The sequence below is a fragment of the Lynx rufus genome, unplaced genomic scaffold (genome assembly GCF_022079265.1).
Source record: "Lynx rufus isolate CCGP_SWC_20201006 ecotype Redwood Valley unplaced genomic scaffold, mLynRuf1.p SCAF_2, whole genome shotgun sequence".
Classification (NCBI taxonomy): domain Eukaryota; kingdom Metazoa; phylum Chordata; class Mammalia; order Carnivora; family Felidae; genus Lynx; species Lynx rufus.
Genome location: NW_025814834.1, coordinates 186,525,261 through 186,552,350, shown reverse-complemented (window position 1 = coordinate 186,552,350; position 27,090 = coordinate 186,525,261). Strand labels below are relative to the sequence as shown.

General features: G+C 40.1%; 2 protein-coding genes across 4 annotated transcripts in view; one reads left to right on the top strand and one right to left on the bottom strand.

Annotated features, from left to right (window-relative positions):
• Positions 1-27,090, top strand: part of NASP (nuclear autoantigenic sperm protein) — a 44,326-nt gene that overhangs the window by 9,435 nt on the left and 7,801 nt on the right. For 2 of the 3 annotated variants that reach the window (XM_047085870.1, XM_047085869.1), the window contains 4 exons: positions 18,345-18,395; positions 20,159-20,269; positions 22,583-22,663; positions 23,846-23,955. In XM_047085870.1, the coding sequence (XP_046941826.1) occupies positions 18,345-18,395; positions 20,159-20,269; positions 22,583-22,663; positions 23,846-23,955 (353 nt within the window). Of the gene's footprint in view, positions 1-18,344; positions 18,396-20,158; positions 20,270-22,582; positions 22,664-23,845; positions 23,956-24,658; positions 25,679-27,090 lie in introns of all 3 variants that reach the window. The other variant, XM_047085871.1, reaches the window with a different exon arrangement.
• LOC124516515 (SIN3-HDAC complex-associated factor-like) lies at positions 6,604-7,513 on the bottom strand. Its single transcript, XM_047085872.1, has one exon. It carries the CDS (start codon positions 7,462-7,464, stop codon positions 6,796-6,798), a length of 669 nt encoding a protein of 222 aa, XP_046941828.1. The 5' UTR covers positions 7,465-7,513; the 3' UTR covers positions 6,604-6,795.

Below are 27,090 nucleotides of genomic sequence, written 5' to 3'. Positions count from 1 at the left end.
GAGAGAGAGGGAGACACAGAATCGGAAACAGGCTCCAGGCTCTGAGCCATCAGCCCAGAGCCCGACGCGGGGCTCGAACTCACGGACTGCAAGATCGTGACCTGGCTGAAGTCGGACGCTTAACCGACTGCGCCACCCAGGCGCCCCACTGCGCCACCCAGGCGCCCCGATAAGCATGTTTCTTGAATAAACTATGCTCACAAACCAGGATTTTACCATATATTTTAATATGTTAGGTTTTAGAGATGCAAAGATGAATTCAGAGTCTCAGTTTCTGGTCATCATACACAATCTAATAGGGCAGGTATGCAGTGAGTATACACATTAGTTCAGCTTGTATCAGTCCAGCTTCTTTCCCTTCATGCCTTCTAAACATTACTAAAAGTAATCATTGATTGTCTACATGCTAAATTAGTCTTATTCTTAGCTTTTTACTTCTTAACTTTTTTGCTGCAGCTGATACCAGTCATTACCTCCTAATTTTATTTCCCTTTGATACTACCTCTATTCCTTACCTCTGTTTCATTGTTGATAATTGCTGTTATTGATTTGTTATATGTCAAGCCTTGAATGAAGTACTTTATGAACTTTCTCATTTGATTTTCAAAACAAACCCTAGGAGTTAGGTACTATTAATTATAGTTGATGAAACTGAAGCACCTCACATGCTAAGTGGCAAAGTCACTTGCCCTAATCCTACCCTAGTGATTCAGAATTGGTCACTTATTTTAACAAATACTGACTAGGTGCCAGACCTTGTGCCTGGTACTAGTATACAGCTAGAATGAGAGAGATAGGATGTTTTTCCTTAAAGCTTAATCCTCTTGCACAGTACAGAAAGTCAATAGGCAATTGAAATATACTATGAAATGTGATAGGGTCATATAGGTTACTAAATCACTTATTTACTTAGATAAGTAATTTCTCTGTAAAATAGGAGCATTGCCATCTGCCACAGGTTTTGTTTTTGTTTTTTGTGAGAGGATTAAATGAAAATGAATAGGTGCTGCATGTATTATGTTTGGCAGTCAAATGTTTGCTCTGAATTGCCTATTGGATGTTATCCGTTTAGTTGTTCGATAAGCACTTCAAAATCAACTTGTCTTAAAACCTAAGTCTTCCAATTTTCACTAATGTTCTTGTACCTTATTTTGGTTGGATAGCACTCAAGTTTCCCAACCCCAGAAATAAGAATTCTGGGCTCTCTCCTTTTCTCATTTCCAGACAGTTACCAATGTTTAGTAGTGTGGTGTTCTATAACAGAATTTAGAAATGTTAAGCTTAGAGGGCCAGATAAAAATAAGTAATGGCAGGGGGCTGCTGGCTAAGTCGATTAAGCATCTGACTCTTTATTTTTATTCTTATTATTTTTAATGTTTATTTATTTTTGAGAGAGAGACAGAGCTCAAGAGGGGAAGGGCCAGAGAGAGAGGGAGACACAGAATCTGAAGCAGGTTCCAGGCTCTGAGCTGTAAGCACAGAGCCCGATGCGGGGCTTGAACTCATGAACCTTGAGATCATGACCTGAGCCGAAGTCAGACGCTTAACTGACTGTGCCACTCAGGCGCCCCAGCATCTGACTCTTTATTTTGAGTCAGGTCATGATCTCACAGTTTGTGAGTTCAAACCCAGAATTGGCTCTGTGCTGATGGCGCAGAGCCTGCTTGGGATTCTCTGTCTCCCTCTCTCAAAAAGAAGTAAACATTAAAAAAAAAAAAAAAAAAGTGATGGGGATTGTAGTACATTCTCCTTCCTTAAAGTGAGTGGTCACTATTTAGCTCCAGCTGATTGTGTGAGAAGGTAAGGCCATATTGGCAGGTATCAGATTTTTAAGAAATATTTTAATTTTTAATAGAAAATACATTCCTGATTCAAAATCCATAAGGATCGTTATACAGTGAAATGTCCTTCTACCCCTTATTTTCTAGTCGCATAGTATTTCTTCTCAAGTGGGAATTTATTATATGTTCCTCAAAGACAACCTTCTGCATATAAAAACAAATGGTATGTAGTTATTAATTCTACATTGTTGTATAAATGGTAGCCTATTTGACACATTTCTGAACATTTAGCAATATGTCTTGGAGATCATTCATCAGGGCATAGTTACCTTAAATTTTCCTTAATTTTTTTTTTTTTAATTTATTTTTGAGACACAGAGCATGAACAGGGGAGGGTGAGAGAGAGAGGGAGACACAGAATCTAAAACAGGCTCCAGGCTCTGAGCTGTCAGCACAGAGCCCAATGAGGGGCTCGAACTCACGGACTGCGAGATCATGACCTGAGCCAAAGTCGGATGCTCAACCGACTGAGCCACCCAGGCACCCCTTCTCAATTTTTTTTTAAATTTTATTTATTTTGAGAGAGAGTGGAAGGGCAGAGAGAGAGGGAGAGAGAGAGAATCCCAAGCAGGCTGTGCACTGTCAGTGCAGAGTCCAATGTGGGGCTCAAACTCACGAACTGTGAGATCATGACCTGAGCTGAATGAAGTTAGACAACTGAGTGAGCCACCCAGGCTCCCCTTAACTTTTTATGACTGCCTTGTATTCTATTCTGTGAGTATCTCATAACAAATTTGCTATTGATAGACATTTGAGTTGTTTCCAGTATTATTACAAATAGTGCTACAGTGAATACCTTGTAATAAACCATGGACTAGTATATCTGTAGGGTGATTTATTGTTATTTTTACTTCAAAAATTTTAATTCCAGTGTAATTAACCTACAGTGCTATATCAGTTTTAGGTGTAGCAGTGAATATAGCAGTTCAATTCTATACATTACTCAGTGCTCATCACGATCAGTGTACTCTCAATCCCCTTCACCTATTTCACCCTCCCCCCCCCCCACCTTCCCTCTGGTAACCATCAATTTGTTCTCTCTAGTTAAGAGTCCAGTTTTTTGATTTGTCTCTTTTTTCTTTGTTCATTTGTTTTGTTTCTTAAATTCCACATAAGACTAAAATGTTACTTGCTTTTCTCTGACTTATTTCACTTAGCATTATACCCTCTAGATCCATCCATGGTGTTGTAGATGGCAAGATCTTGCTTTTTCTTTTATTTATTTTGAGAGAGAGAGAGAGAGAGAGAGAGCAAGCACACAAGCAGGGGAGGGGCAGAGAGAGAGGGGGAGAGAGAATCCCAAACAGGCTCCTGCACTGTCAGTGCAGGGCCCAGGGTGGGGCTCGAACTCAGGATTTGTGAGATCATGATCTGAGCTGAAATCAAGAGTTGGATGATTAACCGACTGAGCCACCCAGGCACCCCAAGATCTTGCTCCCTTTTTTTTTTCTTTAAGTTTTATTTATTTATTTTGAGAGAGAAAATGAGCCAGGGAGTGGCAGAGAGAAATCCCAAGTAGGCTCGCAGAGCCCGATGTGGGGGAGACCCACAAGATCATGACCTGAGCTGAAACCAGGAGTTGGGGGCTTAACTAGCTGAGCCATCCAGGCACCAGGATCTTGCTCTTGTTTATGGCTGAGTAATATTCCATTATGTATATGTGCCACATCTTTACCCATTAAGATAAGGTTTAAAGAAATTGAGATATAATTGACAGTAGTTTCAGGTGTACAACATAGCAATCCAACATTCGTACATATTACCAAATGATCACCATGGTAAGTCTAGATAGGACTTTTTTTTCCAGTTTTAAACTAGCTCTTATAAAAATGGACAATGTGTTTAAAAGATTCTGGGCTTAGAAATGGTGGATTGAAGGTGATAATGCAAGCACAAATAGCAAGACAATAGCAGAATTGACCCTTTTATAGTTTGTATTCCTAGCTCTTTGTTAGCCACATTAGGTTGAAAACAATGGCTGTCAGTAGTAAACCCATTAGCAGATACTTTGAAAATAAACTGTTCAAGATAATGTTGTGTTGTTTTGTTTTGTTTTTAAGTAAGCTCTTGGCCCAATGTGGGGCTTGAACTCACCACCCAGGATCAGGAGTTGTCTGCTGTACTGACTGAGCTAGCCAGGTGCCCTAAGATAAAATTGATCTGTTAACAAATGAGAAAGTAACTGTTTTTCAAAAGATACATGCTATGGAGAGAGTTGTTTGTATGTTTGTTTGTTTATTTTTAATTTTATTTATTTTTAAATTTATATCCAAGTTAGCATATAGTGCAATAATTATTTCAGAAGTAGATTCCAGTGATTCATCCATCCCTTATGTATAAATAACACCCAGTGCTTGGCCCAACAAGCACTTAATGCCCCTTAATGCCCCTTACCCATTTAGCCCATCCCCACCCACCCACAACCCCTCCAGCAACCCTCAGTTTGTTCTCTATATTTAAGAGTCTTTTGTCCCCCTCCCTGTTTTATTAATTAATTAATTAATGTTTTATTATTTATTTTTGAGAGAGAGCACGAGCAGGGGAAGGGCAGAGAGGGAGGGAGACAATCCGAAGTAGGCTCCAGGCTCCAAGCTGGAATGAAAAGACCCAGATATGGGGTTCAAACCCATGAAGTGTGAGATCATGACTTGAGCTGATGTCTGATTCTTAATCGACAGACACCCTGCCCCTCCCTGTTCTTATTTTTGCTTCCCTTATGTTCATCTGTTTTGTATCTTAAATTCCTCCTATGAGTGAAGTCGTAGGCCATTTTCTTTCTCTAATTTTTTTTTATTTTCTAGTAAGACTAAATTTATTCAATACCCTAGTAAAAGTTTTGATTATAAGTATCCAACAGTATAAAAAGTACAAAACAGATTTGTAGATTTCTAATATATTAATACAAAGTGCATGACTACATATAGTACATCCTACAGGCAAAGAGGTGGAAGGGGAAAAAGAAGGCTGTGGTTGAGGTCTGGTAATAAATAAATACAGAAGTAGAGATGATCCATATTATAGTATATTCTACCACCAATACTGTAGCCAAAATGTACAAAAAAATTAAAAAAAAAACATTTGGAAACAACAGGAGGAATATGATAATGGCTGGGACTCTTGTAATTCACCTCAGAGGCTGTGGGAGAGCCAACCCAACTCATGGTGTAATCTGTGCATATGGTGGCTTGTAGTTTTGCCATAAGGAAGAAATATAAAATTTTAAGTTTAGATTAAGAATTATAAAACTATATGGTGCCCGTAAAAAATGGCTCACTCCTTACTGTTATTTATACTATCTAATTTTTAAAATCCAGTTTTAAAAATAATCACTGAGTCATGTTATTATAAGGTAGGCAAATGCTCCTCCCTAATTATGAGAGGTCTGAACCGGTGATAGGTTATTCCTGAACGTTTAGAAAAGAGGCAATGACAGTACTTTGGTTTGGGTTCAGGTAAAAAGGCCTCAAATGAAGATTTTGGAATCAAAGAGCTCCGTGTTCAGGATGCATCATCTAACATCTCAATGTTCACAAAGCCTGACTAAAAGAAGTCAAACCTAAACCAGCCCACTCAGCATTAACACACACCTCTTTTCTTTTAGAATTTTACTTTAATATAGAGTGGAAAAAAAAACCAAAAACCCCAGACCCTAATAGGTTAAAACCAGTCAAACAACCCCAACTCACTCTACATAGACAAAACCTTCACAAAGGTCAACTGAAGTAATCCAGAGCTAAAACTGAATTGCGCAGATTTTCAATGAAGTCACCAGTCATGTAACACAAACAAAAGTCAATTATTTACACACTAGGCAAGCCCTCTAAGAAATGTGCCCCAAGCAGCATTAACCTTTGTTTTTTGTATGTGCCATCCTGAAGACGTGCACATTTTTTTTAGATAATTTAACATTTTTAATAGAATGTGATCTCTACCATGCGGTAATGCTTTGGTTCTCTTCATTTAGGATTGCTCATCCTAAAACTTGACATTTCCCCAGAGGAGCTTTGATTCTGCTTTAGAAGTTTCAATATAGATAAAAATCTTTATCAAAAATGAATATGGAGGGAGGTGACAGAGGATGCAACATAATACACTCAAGTTACCTCTCTGTATGGTTAGAAACTACTCCTTCGAGGCATTTGCACCAGAGAGCTTAGTCTGTCCTGCTTAATATTCAGTAGTACAGGTTTGAATCATCAGAACCTTGGCAAGACCTTAAATTATTGACAACTACCTCTTGGGGCAAGTCCATGTTACTGAGTTATGACAAATTTATTATCATGAAGGAAAACAAGTATAGCCAGCCATCTTAAAAATGCCCAACACTGCTTCTCAATATAGAAAGACTAAAACTACATACGTTTATCATACAACAAATCCCATCTCTGTCCCCTGAAATTCCCCTAGATTCATTCATTAGAAGGGGATTAAAAAAAAAAAAAGACAAAGAGCACTTTACAGCAGCATCAGCTTTCCTGTGAAATACTCAGCATCTTGGGGCGCCTGGGTGGCGCAGTCGGTTAAGCGTCCGACTTCAGCCAGGTCACGATCTCGCGGTCCGGGAGTTCGAGCCCTGCGTCAGGCTCTGGGCCGATGGCTCAGAGCCTGGAGCCTGTTTCCCTCTGTGTCTCCCTCTCTCTCTCTGCCCCTCCCCCGTTCATGCTCTCTCTCTCTCTCTGTCCCAAGAAAGTAAATAAACGTTGAAAAAAAAAATTAAAAAAAAAAATACTCAGCATCTTAAATATTATGTATACTTTTTTTCTTTTAGTAAGCTAGACACTGGCTTCAGAGTTTGTGGAACTGGAGGAGAAATAACAACCCATTCAAAACTATTCTAGAAAGTGTCTTTTGGCAGAATAGCAGGTATCCAAGTTAAAAATAGGAGGGTTTTGTTGCTTTGTTTTCTTTCCAAAATTTAAATCGTTTTTTTGTTCCCCTTCTACCTAAACCTCAGTCACCACTCCTGAGTGGAGATGGGCAGAGGCTCTGGCCCCTGCTCCTCCAGCTTCTCAGCAGCTGCTTTCTTATTGTTGCAGCAAGGCTTGAATAGATGTGTGTCAATGAGAACTTCTCCAAAACGGCCTTTATAGATAATCCCACAACGTATTTTCTGTCTTTTCCAGTATGTGAGATCTAAAAAGGAAAAAACTGGCGTTCTGTTAGAGCCAGAAGCCATCTCTGTATCTGAGCCGTCATCTGACTGGTTACTATAACAAGGAGACTGAGCTGGGGAGGCACTTGAGGTGGTACTGTGAGCATCAGAATTGTGACGTTTGAATTCCTTCTGTAGTTTACTGATTTGGTTGCTTTTTATCATGTTTCCAGATAAAGTTTTCACTTTCTTTGGTTTCAATGTTGTCTTCAGACTGGGTCCTGCCCTTGCATCTACCACATGATTCCAGTTTTTTTGTGATCCTGCTGGCAATTTCTTCCATCTTTTCACAAGCAGGACACAGGCATTACAGATGTCTCCTGAACCAGTCTCATGCGACCCAAAAGAGCTCTGGAAGTCCTTTTCATATGAGCGTTTACTGTCAGTGAATCGAGAACTGGAGGACTTAGCTCTGCAAATACAGCAGCCCTCTATACTTCGGTACATCTTTGGCTTGTGAAAACCAAACATCTTTTCTTCTGGGCAATAGTCTTCCAAAATCCTGTCTTTTTCTAATTTTGCTTAGCATAACACCCTCTGGCTCCATCCATGTAGTTGCAAATGGCAAGGTTTCATTTCTTTTTGATTGCCTAGTAATACTCCATTGTGTGTGTGTGTGTGTGTGTGTGTGTGTGTGTGTGTGTGTGTGTGTGTGTAACCCACATCTTCTTGATCCATTCATCGGTCAGTGGACATTTGGGCTCTTTCCATACTTTGGGTATTGTTGATAGCGCTGCTATAAACATTGGGGTGCACATGCCCCTTTGAAACAGCACACCTGTTTCTACCTACTAGTGCAATTGCTGGGTCGTAGGGTAGTTCTATTTTTAATTTTTTGAGGAACCTCCATACTGTTTTCTTTTTTTTTTTTTTTTTAATTTTTTTTTAACGTTTTATTTATTTTTGAGACAGAGAGAGACAGAGCATGAACGGGGGAGGGGCAGAGAGAGAGGGAGACACAGAATCAGAAGCAGGCTCCAGGCTCTGAGCCATCAACCCAGAGCCCGACGCGGGGCTCGAACTCACGGACCGCGAGATCGTGACCTGAGCCGAAGTCGGCCGCTTAACCGACTGAGCCACCCAGGCGCCCCTCCATACTGTTTTCCACAGTGGCTGCACCAGTTTGCATTCCCACCAGCAGTGCAAAAGAGATCCTCTCTCCCTGCATCCTCGCCAACATCTGTTGCCTGAGTTGTTCATTTTAGCCATTCGGACTGGTGTGAGGTGGTATCTCATTGTGGTTTTAGTTTGTATTTCCCTGATGATGAGTGATGTTGAGCATTTTTTCATGTGTCAGCCATCTGAATGTCTTCTTTGGAGAAGTGTCTATTCCTGTCTTTTGCCCATATCTTCAGTGGATTATTTGTTTTTTGGGTGTTGAGCTTGATAAGTTCTTTATGGATTTTGGATACTGACCCTTTATCTGATATGTCGTTTGCAAATATCTTCTCCCATTCTGTAGGTTGCCTTTTAGTTTTGCTGATTGTCTCCTTTGCTGTGCAAAAACTTTTTATTTTGATGAAGTCCCAATAGTTTGTTTTTGTTTTTGTTTTTCTTGCCTCTGGAGACATGTTGAGTAAGAAATTGCTGCTGCCGAAGTCAAAAAGGTTTTGCCTGCTTTCTCCTCAAGGATTTTGATGGCTTCCTGTCTTACATTTAGGTCTTTCATCCATTTTGAGTTTATTTTTGTATATGGTGTAAGAAAGTGGTCCAGGTTTATTTTGCTGCATGTCAGTGTCCAGTTTTCCCAGTACCATTTGCAGAAGAGAGTGTCTTATTTCAATGGATATTCAATTCCTGCTTTGTCAAAGATGAGTTCGCCATACGTTTGTGGGTCCATTTCTGGGTTCTCTATTCTGTTCCATTGATCTGAATGTCTGCTTTTGTGCCAGTACCATACTGTCTTGATTACAGCTTTGTAATACAATACATCTTGAAGTCCGGGATTGTGATGACTCCGGTTTCGGTTTTCTTTTTCAGGATTGCTTTGGCTATTGGGTCGTTTCTGGTTCCCTGCAAATTTTAGGATTGTTTGTTGTAGCTCTGTGAAGAATGCTGGTGTTACTTTGATAAGGATTGTATTGAATGTGTAGATTGCTTTGGGTAGTAATGACGTTCTAACAATATTTGTTCTTCCAATCCAGGAGCATGGAATATTTTTCCTGTGTGTGTGTGTGTGTCTTCAATTTCTTTCATAAGCTTTCTATAGTTTCCAGTGTGTAGATTTTTCACCTTTGGTTAGAGCTGACAGCTCAGAGCCTGGAGCCTGCTTTGGATTCTATGTGTCTCTCTTTCTCTCTCTCTCACCCTCCCCTGCTCACTGTCTCTCTCTCAAAAAAAAGTTTTAAAAAATAAAGATATTATTTATAAATATATATATAAATATATAAAATATAAAAATTTATATAAATAAAGATATATTTACAATCCTCATTTACTGTTGTCAATGCTTTTTATTTATGTATATACAAACTTCTTTTTTTGGGTGTGTAGATCCAAATTTCTACCCGGTATTATTTTTTCTCTGTCTAGACTTCTTTTAGTATTTTTTTCATGAAGAGGATTTATTTCTTGTATTTGAAAGATACTTCATTAGCTACAAAATAGGTTGATATTTTTTTGTGTTTTGCCCACCCCTCCCCCTCCCCCATTTTAGAGATCTGACTACTATGTTTTGGTTTACATTGTTTCTAACAAGTTGTCATTCTTAAATTTGTTACTTTGATTATACAAGTCTCTTTTTTTTCCTTTTGCCTGATTTTTATGTTTTTTCCCCCCATCACTGGTTTTCTGAAACTTTTAAAAAAGACTTTTATTTTTGGGGTGCCTGGGTGGCTCAGTTGGTTAAGCGTTTGACTTCAGCTCAGGTCATGATTTCGCAGTCCATGAGTTTGAGCCCCGCGTCCGGCCCTGTGCTGACAGCTGGGAGCCTGGAGCCTGCTTCGGATTCTATGTCTCCCTCTCACTGCCCATCCCCTGCTTATGCTCTGTCTCTGTCACTCTCAAAAATGAATAAATGTTAAAAAAAAATTTTTTTTAAAGACTTATTTTTAAATAATTCCTACACCCAGCGTGGGTCTGGAACCCACAACCCTGAGATTAAGAGTTGCATGCCATACCAACTGAGCCAGCCACAAGTCCTTTTAGCAATTTATGAAATGCTTTGGTGTGTGTTTTTTCATATTTCTTTTGCTTGGGGCTTGTTTTTTGGATCTGAGATTTATACTTTTCATCAAAACTGGCAAGTTTTCTGCCATTGTTTATTTTGTAAACTTACTGCTTATTGTTTTTATTGTGTTTGTTTTGGTTTTGCCATCATTTAAGTATTTTCCTCCATTCCTTTAAATACTTCCTTTCCCGGGGCGCCTGGGTGGCTCAGTCGGTTAAGCAGCCGACTTCGGCTCAGTTCATGATCTCACAGTCAGTGAGTTCAAGCCCCGCGTCCGGCTCTGCTGACAGCTCAGAGCCTGGAGCCTGTTTCAGATTCTGTGTCTCCCTCTCTCTGACCCTCCCCTGTTCATGCTCTGTCTCTCTCTGTCTCAAAAATAAATAAACGTTAAAAAAAAATATTTCCTTTCCCATCCATATCCCTTCAGGCAGCCAGTCAACATGTATGTTTGTATGCTTAGTGTTTCATACTCAGAAAGTTCTATTTTTTTTAATGTTTATTTATTTATTTTTTTTATATATGAAATTTATTGACAACTTGGTTTCCATACAACACCCAGTGCTCATCCCAAAAGGTGCCCTCCTCAATACCCATCACCCACCCTCCCCTCCCTCCCACCCCCCATCAACCCTCAGTTTGTTCTCAGTTTTTAACAGTCTCTTATGCTTTGGCTCTCTCCCACTCTAACGTCCTTTTTTTTTTTTTTTTTTTTTCCTTCCCCTCCCCCATGGGTTCCTGTTAAGTTTCTCAGGATCCACATAAGAGTGAAACCATATGGTATCTGTTTTTCTCTGTATGGCTTATTTCACTTAGCATCACACTCTCCAGTTCCATCCACGTTGCTACAAAAGGCCATATTTCATTTTTTCTCATTGCCACGTAGTATTCCATTGTGTATATAAACCACAATTTCTTTATCCATTCATCAGTTGATGGACATTTAGGCTCTTTCCATAATTTGGCTATTGTTGAGAGTGCTGCTATGAACATTGGGGTATAAGTGCCCCTATGCATCAGTACTCCTGTATCCCTTGGGTAAATTCCTAGCAGTGCTATTGCTGGGTCATAGGGTAGGTCTATTTTTAATTTTCTGAGGAACCTCCACACTGCTTTCCAGAGTGGCTGCACCAATTTGCATTCCCACCAACAGTGCAAGAGGGTTCCCGTTTCTCCACATCCTCTCCAGCATCTATAGTCTCCTGATTTGTTCATTTTGGCCACTCTGACTGGCGTGAGGTGATACCTGAGTGTGGTTTTGATTTGTATTTCCCTGATAAGGAGCGACGCTGAACATCTTTTCATGTGCCTGTTGGCCATCTGGATGTCTTCTTTAGAGAAGTGTCTATTCATGTTTTCTGCCCATTTCTTCACTGGGTTATTTGTTTTTCGGGTGTGGAGTTTGGTGAGCTCTTTATAGATTTTAGATACTAGCCCTTTGTCCGATATGTCATTTGCAAATATCTTTTCCCATTCCGTTGGTTGCCTTTTAGTTTTGTTGGTTGTTTCCTTTGCTGTGCAGAAGCTTTTTATCTTCATAAGGTCCCAGTAATTCACTTTTGCTTTTAATTCCTTTGCCTTTGGGGATGTGTCGAGTAAGAGATTGCTACGGCTAAGGTCAGAGAGGTCTTTTCCTGCTTTCTCCTCTAAGGTTTTGATGGTTTCCTGTCTCACATTTAGTTCCTTTATCCATTTTGAGTTTATTTTTGTAAATGGTGTGAGAAAGTGGTCTAGTTTCAACCTTCTGCATGTTGCTGTCCAGTTCTCCCAGCACCATTTGTTAAAGAGGCTGTCTTTTTTCCATTGGATGTTCTTTCCTGCTTTGTCAAAGATGAGTTGGCCATACGTTTGTGGGTCTAGTTCTGGGGTTTCTATTCTATTCCATTGGTCTGTGTGTCTGTTTTTGTGCCAATACCATGCTGTCTTGATGATTACAGCTTTGTAGTAGAGGCTAAAGACTGGGATTGTGATGCCTCCTGCTTTGGTCTTCTTCTTCAAAATTCCTTTGGCTATTCGGGGCCTTTTGTGATTCCATATGAATTTTAGGATTGCTTGTTCTAGTTTTGAGAAGAATGTTGGTGCAATTTTGATTGGGATTGCATTGAATGTGTAGATAGCTTTGGGTAGTATTGACAATGTTTATTTATTCTTGAGAGAGAAAGAGAACAGTGGAGAGGCAGAGAGAGGGAGATGGGATCCAAAGCAGAGAGCCTCATGCGGGGCTCGAATTCATGAACTGTGAGATCATGACCTGAGCAGAAACCAAGAAGTCAGATGCGTAACTGAATGAGCCACCCAGGCACCCCTGTTCTTTTTGTTTTTTTAAATCTTTCTGTTTTCATTTAGGTAGTTTCTACTGCTGTTTTTGAATTCTTTTTTTTTTTAAGTTTGTTTATTTAAGTAATCTCTATACTCAATATCGGTCTCAAACTCACAACCCCAAGATCAAGAGTCACATGCACTTCCGACTGAGCGAGCCAGGCGCCCCAAGTATCTTTAATTCCTGATAATGTTCTTCTTCACAGTCTGATTGATGTTAATCCTATTAAGTGTATTTTTGTCTCCAGAAGTTTTGACTTGAGTCTTTCTCTTTGTTTTTTAAAGTATCTTCTATTTCTCTCCTGCTCATGCTTTGCTTTACATTCTTGAGTATGTGGAATACATTTTCTTAAATTTTTCTATTTATTTTTGAGAGATGCTCGGGGGCAAGGGCAACAGAGGATCTGAAGCAGGCTCTGTGCTGATAGCAGAGAGCCCTATGTGGGACTTGAACTCAACAAACCATGAGATAGATCATGACCTTAGCTGAAGTTGGACTCTCAACTGACTGAGCCACCCAAATGCCCCAGAGCATGTGAAATACATTTTAAGTAACTGTCTTAATGTCCTTGTCTAGTTCTGTCATCTTTGTCCTTTTTGGGTCTGTTTCTATTGAATATCCTTTCTTTATTATGGATTTTAATTCCTTGCTTCTTCGTTTGCCTGATAATTTTTTACTTATGTAACTTACCAGACATTGTGAGGTTTGTTGCAGTGCTGGGGTTTTGTTTTTTGTGTGTGTTTTGTTTTGATGAACATGAGTGGGGGAGAGGGACGAGAGCGGGGGAGAGAGAATCTTAAGCAGGAGCCACATGCAGGGCTTGATCCCACAACCCTGGGATCATGACCTGAGCCAAAATCAAGTCAGACACTCAACGGACTGAACCACCCAGGTGCCCCTGTATGTATGTTGTTTGTTTTGACTCTGGGAGGCAGTTATTGGAAACAGTTTGGTCCTATTGAGGATTGCCTTTATATTTTGTTAGGCAGGCCTGGAACAGGTCTCCAGTGTTAATTTAACTCCATTACTAAAGCAGTACTTGCCCTGTGTGGTATAGGTCTTTCTACCTTGGCTATTGGGAACATGAGTTATTCTAGACCCTATGTGATATCTGAAGATTGTTTCATCTACTCATTTCTAAGTAATTCTTATATAGGCCTCAGTTTTCTCAAGCAGAAGCTGATTAGCAGTTAGCCAAAGGCTGGAGGGAATGTTCTGCAGATATCTGAGCTTGCTATCTCTTCATTCTGTCCTGTAAATTCTAGCCACCAAGGCCTCTCCAAGCCCCAAACTCTTGTCTCAATTCTGTGAGACAATACTCCTTTTGGGTTGCTCCTCTATGCTGTGAACAAAATTCTGTAGGCAGTAAGTTGGGGACACTTGTAGGACTCATCTCATTTGTTTCCCTTCTCTCAGATCACTGTCCTGTGCTACTACTGTTCAGTGTTGAAAACTGATGTTTCATGTACTTGGCCATTTTTTTTATTTGTTTGAGGTGGGAGGGTGAATCTGGTACCTGTTAACTTCCATCATGGCTAACAGTGAAAGTTAAATAGTACTGCAACTTACCCCTCATTTGTGTGGGATATAAAACATTTTGTGTATTTTTGTTGCCACTGGAGTACCTCAATGTTTGTAGCATGTATATGTAGTATTCATGTGTTTGTTTTTAGTGCTCATACTCTGTTTGGACATTTAATGTTACTACCACATTGTGTGGTCCATAGACTAATGTGGTTTGTGAACTGTTTGTTACTGGTCTACAGAGAGAGAGGTATAAAAATTTGGAGTAAGCATAATTTTTTAAAATTTATTTTGAGAAAGTGTGAGTGGGGGAGGGCAGAGAACAAGAGGCAGAGAGAATCCCAAGTAGGCTCCATGCTCAGTGCAGGTTTGATCTCACAACTGCAAGATTATGACCTCAGTGGAAATCAGGAGTCGGATGCCTAACCACCTGAGCCACCCAGGTACCCCTGGAGTGAGCATTATTTTATAAAAATCCATTTGATGGGGTGCCTGGCTGGCTCAGTTGGAAGAGCATATATATGCCTCTTGATCTCAGGGTTGTGAGTTTGAGCCCCACATTGGGTATAGAGATTACTAAAAATAAATAAATTTTTTTTAACGTTTATTTATTTTTGAGACAGAAACAGAGCGTGAACAGGGGAGGGGCAGAGAGAGAGGGAGACACAGAATCTGAAACAGGCTCCAGGCTCTGAGCGGTCAGCACAGAGCCTGACGTGGGGCTCGAACTCACAGACTGTGAGATCGTGACCTGAGCCGAAGTCGGACGCTTACCCCACCGAGCCACCCAGGCGCCCCTGAAATAAATAAATTTTAAAAAATACAGCAAGGAGTGATTGTTAACAACAAAAAACCCATCTGTTATACACTGGAAATAAAAAATCTGGTCCTTCAACCACTGGTAATTTGAGGAGCTATGTGTTGGAATCTGCCCAGAATGACTAACTTCACTAAGGGGTTACACATCACTGGCTAGGTCAGAAAGTGTTTGTAGATAAGGATCCAAAGCCATAATTCCAGGATTCTGGGCAGATTATCTGTCTGCTTACTTACCTGCAGCTAAATACTGCGTTTTAAACTGTGCCTCGTCCCTATGGCTCTAGCTTTGAAGTCTCTCTATTTTCAACCCGGTTTTTCCCCATTCCTCAGGGCTTTTCATCAAACTTGTTGACTAATATATTCACAAAAGGATTAGGAGTTGGAAGCAAAGATTTGGGATTCTGCTGAAAGTAACTGACTTTTTTTTTATTTTATTTTAATCTTCAAAGCATTTAAGCATTTTCTGGGACTCTGACTCCAATATAGTTAGTCCCCACCTGTCATGTAATCTCTTCTCCCTTTCTCTGTCCTTCTAAACAAGTGTCCCCTCTACTGTTTTAATGTTTGGTTGGAGACAGTCTCCAATGCATACAGTAGGCACTAAAATTAAAATGTCTGTTGAATTTAAATATTTACTGAATTGAGTAAGCTGTTTTTTCATTGATCATTTGTTTTGTTCATTTTGCTTGTGTTATTTCATTTCTTTATAAGTTTGTTACAGCTAAACAAGAAGAAAGTCCAGTTTGAGGGGCGCCTGGGTGGCTCAGTTGGTTAAGCGTCCGACTTCAGCTCAGGTCATGATCTCACGGTCCGTGAGTTCGAGCCCCGCGTCGGGCTCTGGGCTGATGATGGCCCAGAGCCTGGAGCCTGCTTCCGCTTCTGTGTCTCCCTCTCTCTCTGACCCTCCCCCGTTCATGCTCTGCCTCCCTCTCTCTCAAAAATAAATAAACATTAAAAAAAAATTAAAAAAAAAAAAAAAAAAAAAGAAAGTCCAGTTTGAAAAACTAATGGACTCCATTCTGTGTGTATGTGTGTGAGAGAGTCAGTAATTGTCTAATAGGAGAGCCCTTTTAATCTTCCATATCTTCCTTTTTATTTTAATTATTATTACTATTATTATTTTATTTTTTATTAACAATTTTTTTTAATGTTTATTTTAGAGAGAGAGAGTGTGAGTACAGGAGGGGCAAAGAGAGAGGGAGACAGAATCCGAAGCAGGCTCCAGGTTCTGAACTGTCAGCACAGAGCCCTATGTGGGGCTTGAACCCATGAACTATGAGATCATGACCTGAGCCAAAGTCAGCCACTTAACCGACTGAGCCACCCAGGCGCCCCTATTTCATTATTTTTTTAAAAAACTTTTTAATGTTTATTTTATTTTTGAGAGAGAGACAGAGTGTGAGCACGGGAGGAGCAGAGAGGGAAACAGAATCTGAAGAAGGCTCCAGGCTCTGGGCTATCATCACAGGCCCTGATGCTTGAACCCATGAACTATGAGATCATGACCAGAACCAAAAGTCAGAGACTTAACTGATTGAGCCACCCAGGCGCCCCTATAGCTTCCTTTAAAAAAATTTTTTTTTAATTTATTTATTTTAAGAGAGAGATTATTGGGGGGAGGGGGTGCAGAAACAGAGGCGGAAGGAGGGAAGAGAGAGTGCCCACATGAGCATCCCAGGCAGGCTCTGCACTGTCAGTATAGTGTCAGGTAGTATAAAGTAGTCAGGTTGCCTCTTTCTGTGTGTTCTTTCTTTTCCTTTTCTCCATTTCACCAGTTAACAGCATTCTTGGGTCTCATTTGAGATCTGGTGTGCTTTGGGGGCACATTTATAAATGATATAAATGATATCCTTCTCTGGATATTACTTTTGGGATATACATGAAAACTGATAGTAGAGCAGGTTAAAATGGCAAGAATTTAAGTTAATACCAGATAATCTACAGGATTCCTAAGTAGTAACTTAAATCAACCATATCTTAAAGCCTGTCTAAATACAACTGTATTGTAAAGAAAATGCAAATACAATTGTATTGTAGCTTTTTCTCTCACTTTATTTACTAATTTTCAGAATAATGCAGTGGTTTCCTATTATTCTTCAAAGATAATGAGTTCTTTGTTTTTGTTTGTGTCGTTGAGAGTGCATCGATTTAAACATATTCGAAGTTTTCAATCCATTGTAGCTGTTGTTTTTTTGGTGCTCAAACTGACTCTTTTCACCAGTGGGATTTTATCCAGGCTGGCTCTTGAATCTGCTTTTGTAATATTTTTGTAAATTATTATGAAACATGTCAAATTTATAGAAAAGTTGCAAAAATGGCACAAAGAACTATTCATCTGCTTTTCCCTGGATTCCCCATATTTGCTTTATAATTCCTTTTGGCATGACCATAAGTATATAGAACTCCTAAGTCGTTATTAGAAATACCTTTGTTGCTTTCTGGTATGAAAGCCAAAGTCACCTTTGTATTTTCCCTATCCCAGCTTAGAATCTGTTAACTTCTCAATGGAATCTTGGTTCCTTTTAGTGAGGAATGGGATTTTAGGCATATAGTCTGGGTGCTAGGGGTGGGGAACTCATTGCTACTGAGTTGGTCATTATTTCTAGGCCTTTTCAGTAAACGCCACTATGAAATTTTTTTTTTTTAATTAAAAAAGTTTTTAATGTTTCATTTTGAGAGCAAGCACATGCTGTTTCTTTTTGAGAGAGGGCAAGTGTGTGCAAGTGGGGGAGGGGCAGAGAGAGAGGGAGACACAGAATCTGAAGCAGGCTCCAGGCTCTGAGCTGTCCGCACAGAGCCTGATGCAGGGCTTAAACTCAGCAACCATGAGATCATGACTTGAACCAGTCGGATTCCCAACTGACTGAACCAGCCAGGTGCCCCACAACTATGAAATGTTTTAAAGATACTTATTAAAACTTTTCAAAAAATGAATGTTCTTGAAAACTTTGCTTCTTTGTTTTTTAAAGAACAGAAAACTTATTTTTAGTGAGAAGTTAAGCAGAATGTGAGATTTTTCAGTAATGCATATGTTGCATTATAATAAATACTTCACTTTCATCCACCTAATCATAAACTTAAAGCTAGGATGTGACCATCACTGTAGAATATCTCATGACTAGCAAATACGTATTTAACAGATATTTGAATGAGTGAAGATTGAATAGAAGTAAATATTGGTTTTAAGATCTTAATATCCTATCAGGCATTTAATAAATGGTGGCTCTTCTTAAGGCTTTTTAAAAAAATTTTTTTTAAATTTATTTTGAGAGAGCCAGAGTGTGAGAGTGGGGGAGGGGCAGAGAGAATCCCAAGCAGGCCCCACACTGCCAGCATAAGGCCCAACATGGGGTTGAACCCATGAACTATAAGCTATGACCTGAGCTGAAGTCAAGAACCGGATGCTTAACCAACTGAGCCACCCAGGCACCCTCTTTTTATGGCTTTATATTTTTCTTAATTTATGTAATTTCCAGGCTTAAAATAACCTCATTTTTGTTTCCTCTTAATGTTTCATTACAGGATTGAAGAAGATGCTCCTGCTCCCTCTACCTCTGCAGATAAAGTGGATAGGTAAGATTGTTTACAGAGTACAGTTAGATTTTATCTCTGGAACATAAACTTAAGAACTATATAACTTGAGGGCAGTGTCATTATTTATTAAAAAAATTTTTTTAATGTTTATTTTTTGAGAAACAGAGCATGAGTGGGGGAGGGGCAGAGAGAGAAGGAGACAGAATCCGAAGCAGGTTCCAGGCTCTGAGCTGTCAAGACAGAGCTGGATGTGGGGCTTGAACCCACAAGCCATAAGATCATGACCTGAGCTGAAGTCGGATGCTTAACCAACTGAGCCACCCAGGCACCACAGTATCATTATTATTATTTTTTTTAATTATTATTTTTTAAAATGTTTATTCACCCTTGAGAGAGAGAAAGAGAGAGAGAGAGACAGAGCACAAGCAGGGGAGGGGCAGAGAGAGAGAGAGAGAGGGAGACACAGAATCTGAAGTAGGCTCGAGGCTCTGAGCTGTAAGCACAGAGCCCAACCCAGGGCTGAAGCTCATGAGCCATGAGGTCATAGCCACCCAGAGAAGCCCCTATACTTGTGTGTAATTTAAAGTATAGTCTTGGGCCACCTGGGTGGCTCAGTCAGTTAAGTGTCCGACTTTGGCTCAGGTCATGATCTCATAGTTCATGGGTTCAAGCCCCACCTCGGGCTCTGTGCTGACAGCTCAGATCCTGGAGCCTGCTTCGTATTCTGTGTCTCCTTGTCTCTGCCCCTCCCCTGCTCACGCTCTTGTCTCTATCTCTTTCAAAATAAATAAACATTAAAAATTTAAAAAATATATAAAGTATGGCATCCTCCTGACAGCGATGTCTTCTGGTTTTCCACATTGATTAAAATATTAAATTGTAAGTTACTTAGTTCTCCTTATTCATTACATGCCTGGCAAATGTTAACCTATCTTTTTTTTTTTTTTTTAATTTTTTTTTTCAACGTTTATTTATTTTTGGGACAGAGAGAGACAGAGCATGAACGGGGGAGGGGCAGAGAGAGAGGGAGACACAGAATCGGAAACAGGCTCCAGGCTCCGAGCCATCAGCCCAGAGCCTGACGCGGGGCTCGAACTCACGGACCGCGAGATCGTGACCTGGCTGAAGTCGGACGCTTAACCGACTGCGCCACCCAGGCGCCCCGAACCTATCTTTGAATACTCATGAGCCGTGAGGTCATGACTTGAACAGAAGCTGGACGTTTGTTTGTTTGTTTATTTATTTATTTATTTAGTGTTTATTTTTTAGAGAGAGCAAGCAGGAGAGGGTCAGAGAGAGAGGGAGACAGGATCCCAACTGGGCTCTGTGCTGCTAGCAGAGAGCCCCATGTGGGGCTTGAACTCTTGAACCGTGAGATCATGACCTGAGCTGAAGTTAAATGCTTAGTTGACTGAGCCACCCAGGCGTCCCAGGATTTCTTTTGATTTTATAGTGATAAACAAATGTGAGTTAGCTAGGCCTTGCCACAGTGGTCAGAGGTTTAAAGAGGTTAAAGTATAATGGTTTAAATGTAGCAGGTATTAAGGGCACTGAGTGAGTCAGTGGATTGTCTAACTCTTGATTTTGTCTCAGGTCATGATCCCAGGGTCGTGGGATCCAGCTCCATGCTGGCTCCATGCTGTGTGTGAAGAATCCTGCTTAAGATTCTCTCTCTTTTCCCTCTGCCTTTCTTCCCTGCTTGCACTCTCTCTAAAGTAAAAATTAAAAAAATACATAGGAGGTATTCCAAAAAATGTGGGTTTTAAACAGTATTTGACACTTGAAAAACTTTTTTCTTGCAGTTTGGATGTGGATAATGAAGCTAAGAAACTGTTGGGTTTAGGACAGAAACATCTGGTGATGGGGGATATTCCAGCAGCTGTCAATGCATTCCAGGAAGCAGCTAGTCTTTTGTAAGTACTGTGTTTTGATATGATGTGCTATATTTTGTTTGTTAAAAGGTTGTCTTCTGGTGCCTGGATGGCTGAGTCGGTTAAGCGTCTGACTCTTGATTTTGGCTCAGGTCATGATTTCATGGTTTTGGGGTCTGAACCTGCATTGAGCTCTGCACTGTCAGTGGGGAGCATGCTTAGGATTCTCTCTCCCTTTCTCTCTGCTCAAATACATATAAATACATATATATATACAAATATATATGTATATGTATATATATATGTATATATATGGTTGTCTTGTGGGGGAAAGAATTTTAAAAGATTGGATATTTTTCATGTACAAGTTTATTCCTGTAACTAATGATGTGACTTATATATCACTGAGCAATTTTGGTCTTTGCTTTTCCTGAGTAAGGTAATTTGTTTTCCAACCACCACTGATTAGGGTGGCCAACCTGTCCTGCTTTGTTCTGGGACTTCTCTAAATTTTTTATTTTTTAATATTTTATTTATTCTTGAGAGAGGGAGAGAGTGCGCACGTGCCTGAACATGAGTGGGGGAGGGGCGGAGCTAGAGAGATACACAGAATCCGAAGCAGGCTCCAGGCTCTGAGCTGTCAGCACAGAGCCTGATGCGGGGCTTGAGCCCACAAGCCGCAAGATCATGAGCTGAAGTTGGATGACCAACCAGCTGAGCCACCCAGGTGCCCCTGTTCTGGGACTTTTCTAATTTCACATTGGAAATTCTGTGTCTGGGGAAACTCCTCAAAGTCCCAAGCAAGCTGTAGGGGCTCCTGGGTGGGTAATTCAGTTGAGCAACCAACTTGTGATTTTAGATCAGGTCATGATCCCACGGTGGGATCGAGCACCCCCCCCCCCCTCAGGCTCAGAGCATGGAGCCTGCTTAAAATTCCCTCCCTCCCTCACCACCACTCCCCCCCCGCCCGTCACTTGCTCAAGTGCTTTCTTTTCTCTCTTAAAAAAAAAAAAAAAGTCCCAAGTAAGCCATAACGGCCACCCTACCACTAATGCTGATATAAGTGCAGAAGTTTTCATATTGTTAGCACCTTTATTCTCTGTTGCAACTATCTGGAAGTTGGCAGCTACCACTAGGTGGCCATATATATCTACATCATGAGGAAGCAGATTAGCTTTATTTAGTGCCTCAAAAGTGATTTATTTTAACCAGAGTTTATGTATCCGTGGAACTGGAAGAGAAGAAATTTAAGTTGAATCTTCAAGCAATAGCCTTTCAGCCTATGACCTGGTTTGAGCTAGTTTCTCAATATAGGTAACATCCTGTTACCAGTAGTAGTTGAAGTTAGTCATGTTCCCTGATGAGTTGAGTAGTTATATGGAGTTGAGTTGAAGAAATCCTCCTTATAATAGAAATCCTTATAATAAAACTGGGTTTCAGGCTCACAGTGATTAAAAGCCTCTGGCTTTTTCATTCCTTCTTATTCAGTCAGGGTCGTATCAGTCCATTCTTGTCTCAACCCCCCTACTTCTCCCAATAGAGCAGAATCTTATTCCTAGATGTCTGCATTAATATCGTGTCTAATTCCTTTTTTTTTTTTTTTTTTTTTGCTTTTTTTAATGCTTGTTTATTCACTTTGAGAATGGGGGGAGGGGCAAAGAGAGAGGGAGAGACAGAATTCCAAGCAGGGTCCAGGATCAGCATGGAGCCCAACATGGGGCTTCATTCCGCAATGAGGAGATGATGACCTGTGCCGAAATCAAGAGTTGGATGCTTAACGATCTGAGCCACCCTCTCTAGAGATTAATAGCTAAAACTTACATATAGTGCTGTCTGTATGTCTAAGCATCGTACTTTTGTATACATTAATTCAATTCTTAGATCTTTGAGCAGTTCTTAACATTTCTACATTAAGGCACTGTGAGTCTAAGGTTATACAGCTGAAGTTTAGAGATGTGATTTGAACCCAGACAGTCTGACTCCAGAGAGTCTTACCCTCTATAACATGAAGTCTTTCCATATATTTTATTCGTCTTTTAGGTTCCAGCTAAAGGTCCTTTAACTATTCTGGCCTATACTGACACCCATCTTCTAGCAGGAGAAATATCTATTTAATGTAGTTTGTCTCTTAAGATTATATACTCTAACCATAGCAAATTGATGTTAATTGGAATGTATATGTAGAGAGACCAGGCAATAACCCTTTGACCTTGACTTGAAAGCAAGAGGAGGGGAATATTGGTTTCCTAGAGAGATGTGTTACTGAAGAAATGTCATTTTAGAGTTTAAAGAACTAGAAGTGAATGTTTTAGACTAGATGTTAATTCAGGTCTTAGATGTTTCTTCTCTTTGTAGAGGTAAGAAGTATGGAGAGACCGCTAATGAGTGTGGAGAAGCCTTCTTTTTCTATGGGAAATCACTTCTGGAGTTGGCAAGGTATGTCTTTTAAGCCACAGTTTTTAAGTAGGGTGTTTTGTGTAACATTATGATGGTCTCTTTAAAAACTTAAGGTTTCTTTGTTTGCCAGGATTGTTTACTAGCTTTGTGATTTCACATGAGCTAAGTGAACTGGGGGTTTAGGAGGAACAGGACATATTGATGGAAGTTTTCAAAGGCACTTGAAGCAGAGTAAAGTTATGCATGGGTTTTGACTTTTGTGTTCTTTAGAGGCAGAGACGTTTCTATTAGTGAATGGTCAATAATTTATTGAAGTCCAATATAGAGAGAACTTTTTTTTTTTTTTTAAATTTTTTTTTTCAACGTTTATTTATTTTTGGGACAGAGAGAGACAGAGCATGAACGGGCGAGGGGCAGAGAGAGAGGGAGACACAGAATCGGAAACAGGCTCCAGGCTCTGAGCCATCAGCCCAGAGCCCGACGCGGGGCTCGAACTCACGGACCGCGAGATCGTGACCTGGCTGAAGTCGGACGCTTAACCGACTGCGCCACCCAGGCGCCCCTAGAGAGAACTTTTAAAAACACTCTCATCCCAAAACAGTCATCCTTAAAAGCACTCTCAGCCCAGAACAATCATCCTTAACAAGGACTGAATGAAGGACAATTTGAAAACATTAGCATATGAGAATTTCTAGTAAATAAAACTCATAAGTAGTCTAAACTCTTGGAAACTTGTGTATTTTCCACTGAAGTTTATTAACCAGAATAGAATCTATTGAGGGTACACAAACTAGCAAATAATTTGTGCCCTGTTTAATCTGGTAAGTTTTCTAATTTGTAGATCATTCCCATGATTTGTCATCAAAGTCTTGCCAGAATGTTTTTAAGCCATCTAGAGAAATGCAGGTGGATGCGAAGTTTAGGAAATACAATGGCTATAATGTAAAGGGAATATATTTATTGATTTTGTTCTTTTGACAAGAGTCATCAGTATTTTTTAGGTGGCTGGATGAAGGGTATGCTTTTTTCTTTCAGTACTTTTACAGTCTTAATTTATATTAGTTTTGATTGTTGCTTTTCGTCTCTGAAAACTTAGTTTATATTCCCTGCGCTTGATTGCTCTTCTGTTGCTTTTATAATATGGGACTGTAATTTTTGTCTTAGAAAAACTGTTAGTTCTATCCATCATACCTCTGGTGCTTTCTCCTTTTGTTCTCCTAGAATGGAGAATGGTGTGTTGGGAAATGCCCTGGAAGGTGTGCATGTGGAAGAGGAGGAAGGAGAAAAAACAGAAGACGAATCTCTGGTAGAAAATAATGATAACATAGATGGTATGTGGAGTTGCATGTGACATTCAGAAGATGCGACGTATTATTTCTTGTGTACAGATGATGGAAGTAAGGCTCTCCCTATCCTGGATGGTCTCTCCCTAAGTTGCTAGGGGGTAAATAACCTGCATCTAGTGGAGACTACAGTGGAGGTAGCCAATTACTGAAACTGACAGCAGGCTTTTGTAAGAGGAAAACTTAATTTCCCCAATAAATGTGTTAAATTGATACTTTTAAATATACAACAACTTTAAATATTTTTCTGATGCAAAAATTTTAAAAGTCTGTGCAGCTCAGTGATTTTAATAGTCATGGTTTTGGAGTCTTTACACTTTTTGTGGCTAAGAAAATTAAATGTTAAATTCTAAGTAGAGTTTGGCTACTAGAGTTTTACATGTCAGTTGGAGGTTTATAATGTTCAGAGGAGAGAATAAAGCTTGGCATCTCTTACCTAACTGATAATCAGAATGCTCAAGTAAAAGAGTATCTAATTTAAGGAGCTTGGGTTTCTTTTGCAATAAGTTGCTCTGCTATCTGGGACTTTTTCCCTTTGCTTTTCTCAAGGGGGTAGATAAGTTTTAGGTCATCGCTAAAATTTAAGCCAGGTTGTTTGAGGGTTTAAAGGGAATGTATTTTTAGTTTCCGTTTATGCCTTTATCACTAAACTCGAAGACATGTTTATGCTTCATGTTCTTTAACCATGTAGAGGAAGCAAGGGAAGAGTTGAGAGAACAGGTTTATGACGCCATGGGAGAAAAAGAAGAAGCAAAAAAACCAGAAGACCAGTCTCTGGTAAAGCCTGAAATTGATAAAGAGCAGGAGACTGAAATGGAGAAGGGTGGAAGAGAAGATATGGATATAAGTGAGCCTGCACAGGAACTACAGGAAAAAGTTGAATCCACTCCAGATCAGTTAGCTGAAACCACTGAGGAAGCAAAAGAAACAGCAGCACCAGAAGGACTGAATGAAGCCAAGGTCACTTCTGAGAAGAGACCAGAGGAGGAAGCACCAGATGCTGAGGAAGAAAAATCAGTTTGTAGAACTAACATCCAAGAAGAATGCAGAGAAAAAGGAGGTCAAGAAAAGCAGGGAGAAGTAATTGTGAGCATAGAGGAGAAGCCAAAAGAAGCTTTAGAAGAGCAGTCTGATATGACTCTTGAAAAGCAGGGTACTGCAGTGGAGGCAGAAGCAGAGCCTATAGATTCAACAGTCAAGCCAGTGGATGTGGGTGGGGATGAGCCAAAGGAGCAGGTAGCTGCCTCTGAAAATGAGTCAGGAAAGGCTGTTCTTGAGCAGCTGGTAGGGCAAGAAGTGCCTCCTGCTGAAGAGTCACCAGAGGTGACAGTAGAGGCTGCAGAGTCCTCAGCTGTAAAAGCTGGGTCAGAAGTCTCTGAGAAGCCTGGGCAGGAGATCACAGTTCTCCCTAAGGATGGTGCAGTCAATGGACTGTCAGCTGCAGGAGATCAGACTCCTGTTGAACAACAGACTAATGCAGAAGGACTGACAGAAACAAAAGATGGCTCAGGACTAGAGGAGAAGGTCAGGGCAGAGTTGGTTCCTAGCCAGGAGGAGATTAAGCTGTCCACAGAAGAGTCTGAGGCAGCTGGAGATGGGGTTGAGACCAAGGTAGCCCAGGGGGCTACTGAGAAATGCCCTGAAGACAAAGTTAAGATAGCTGCTAATGAAGAAACACAAGAGAGAGAAGAACAGATGAAAGAGGGTGAAGGTAACCGGGATATGCAAGAGCTGCAGTGGGTGGAGTACATTCTGGATTTGACTCACTAATCATGGGTAAAAGTCAGCCTTCCATTCAGGATTTTCCGTCTGCCTTTGGATTAGGAAAGGGCTAAATGAAAATGGGGGTAGTTTAAGAAGATTGTGATAAGTTTAGCAAGTTAAATCAAAAGCAAGTCTTTAGCTGGCTTATAAACTAACGCTTTTACTAACTGCAAAATAGGCCTTCTCTGTGATTTCTGAGACTTGGCTAGCTATCAGTAATTTGTATTGTACTAGCCAATAAAGGTGGATGGAGGGTGGTGGAGTAGGTAGGGAAATAGTGGGCTAGGCTGGCAGAGAATGCTGAATGGATGTTCACTTGCATGCCTCTGGATTTTTAAATTTACTGTTCACATGGTTCCTATTCTCTGCTTTAGGAAGCAGGATTAGAACAGTAGAATCCAGTGAATTGGTACACTTAAGCAGGCATGCCATTTAAATGAAGGCAGTTAACCACAGTGAAAGAATTCTGGTGACTTTTACTTTTAGTCTTCAGGAAGTACTTAGAGGCTTATTCACATTAGTTTTAAATTAGCCCCTCCAAAAGATAATGAAAAACTTAACTGTTAGCTCTCTTGCTGCTTTCCCCCTCATTTCATGCTTGCTTTGGCTGCTAAACTGAAGTTTTTGTTACTTAGAACGTTATAAAGTGTCTGGATGCTTTGTATAGTATTGGTCTAATTTTGATTCAATTCCATCAAGATGTATAAGCCTCTAATTAGTAATTAGATAACTGGCACGTCTGACTTGAGTTGTACTATCATTTGAGGATTCTACTGTCTGTAAGGTTCATCTAACGTTGGTATTAATAACCACAGGTATATTCTAGTTAATAGTTACTACTTCATATAATTGCCAGACTACTTCAAGAGTTCTCTTTACTTTTAGATTTTCAAAAACAATCAGTACTTGCAGCTCATCCTGGTAAAATACATTCTACCTATGTGCAGGTCGCTGCACTCCAGCCAGCACAGGCATGGTAACCAGAAATGAATTGGCTAAGTGGTAGCACCATTGGGCTGCTTATTGGGTTTTAGGAGTTCTTTATGGAAAAAGCACAGAACTGAATTACCTCAATTTTTAAGAAACTACCATGTCTTGATCTTTAATGATAGTGAGCAAAGACAGTAAGAAGTTCTGCTGGCTCTTTTAAGTTGGACTTTGAATAATAAGCTACAGTAGAGATGTCCTATTTCTCCAGTTCAAAAACTATTCTGTGGGATCACAAGTGACATTGTTAGAGCTTTCTCACATACATTATTTTTTATTCCAAGATTATACTATGTAGTAGGTAGTATTACTCCACTTACAGCCATGAGGAAATTGAGGCTTAGGGGTTACGTTACATGTTTAGGGTCAAAT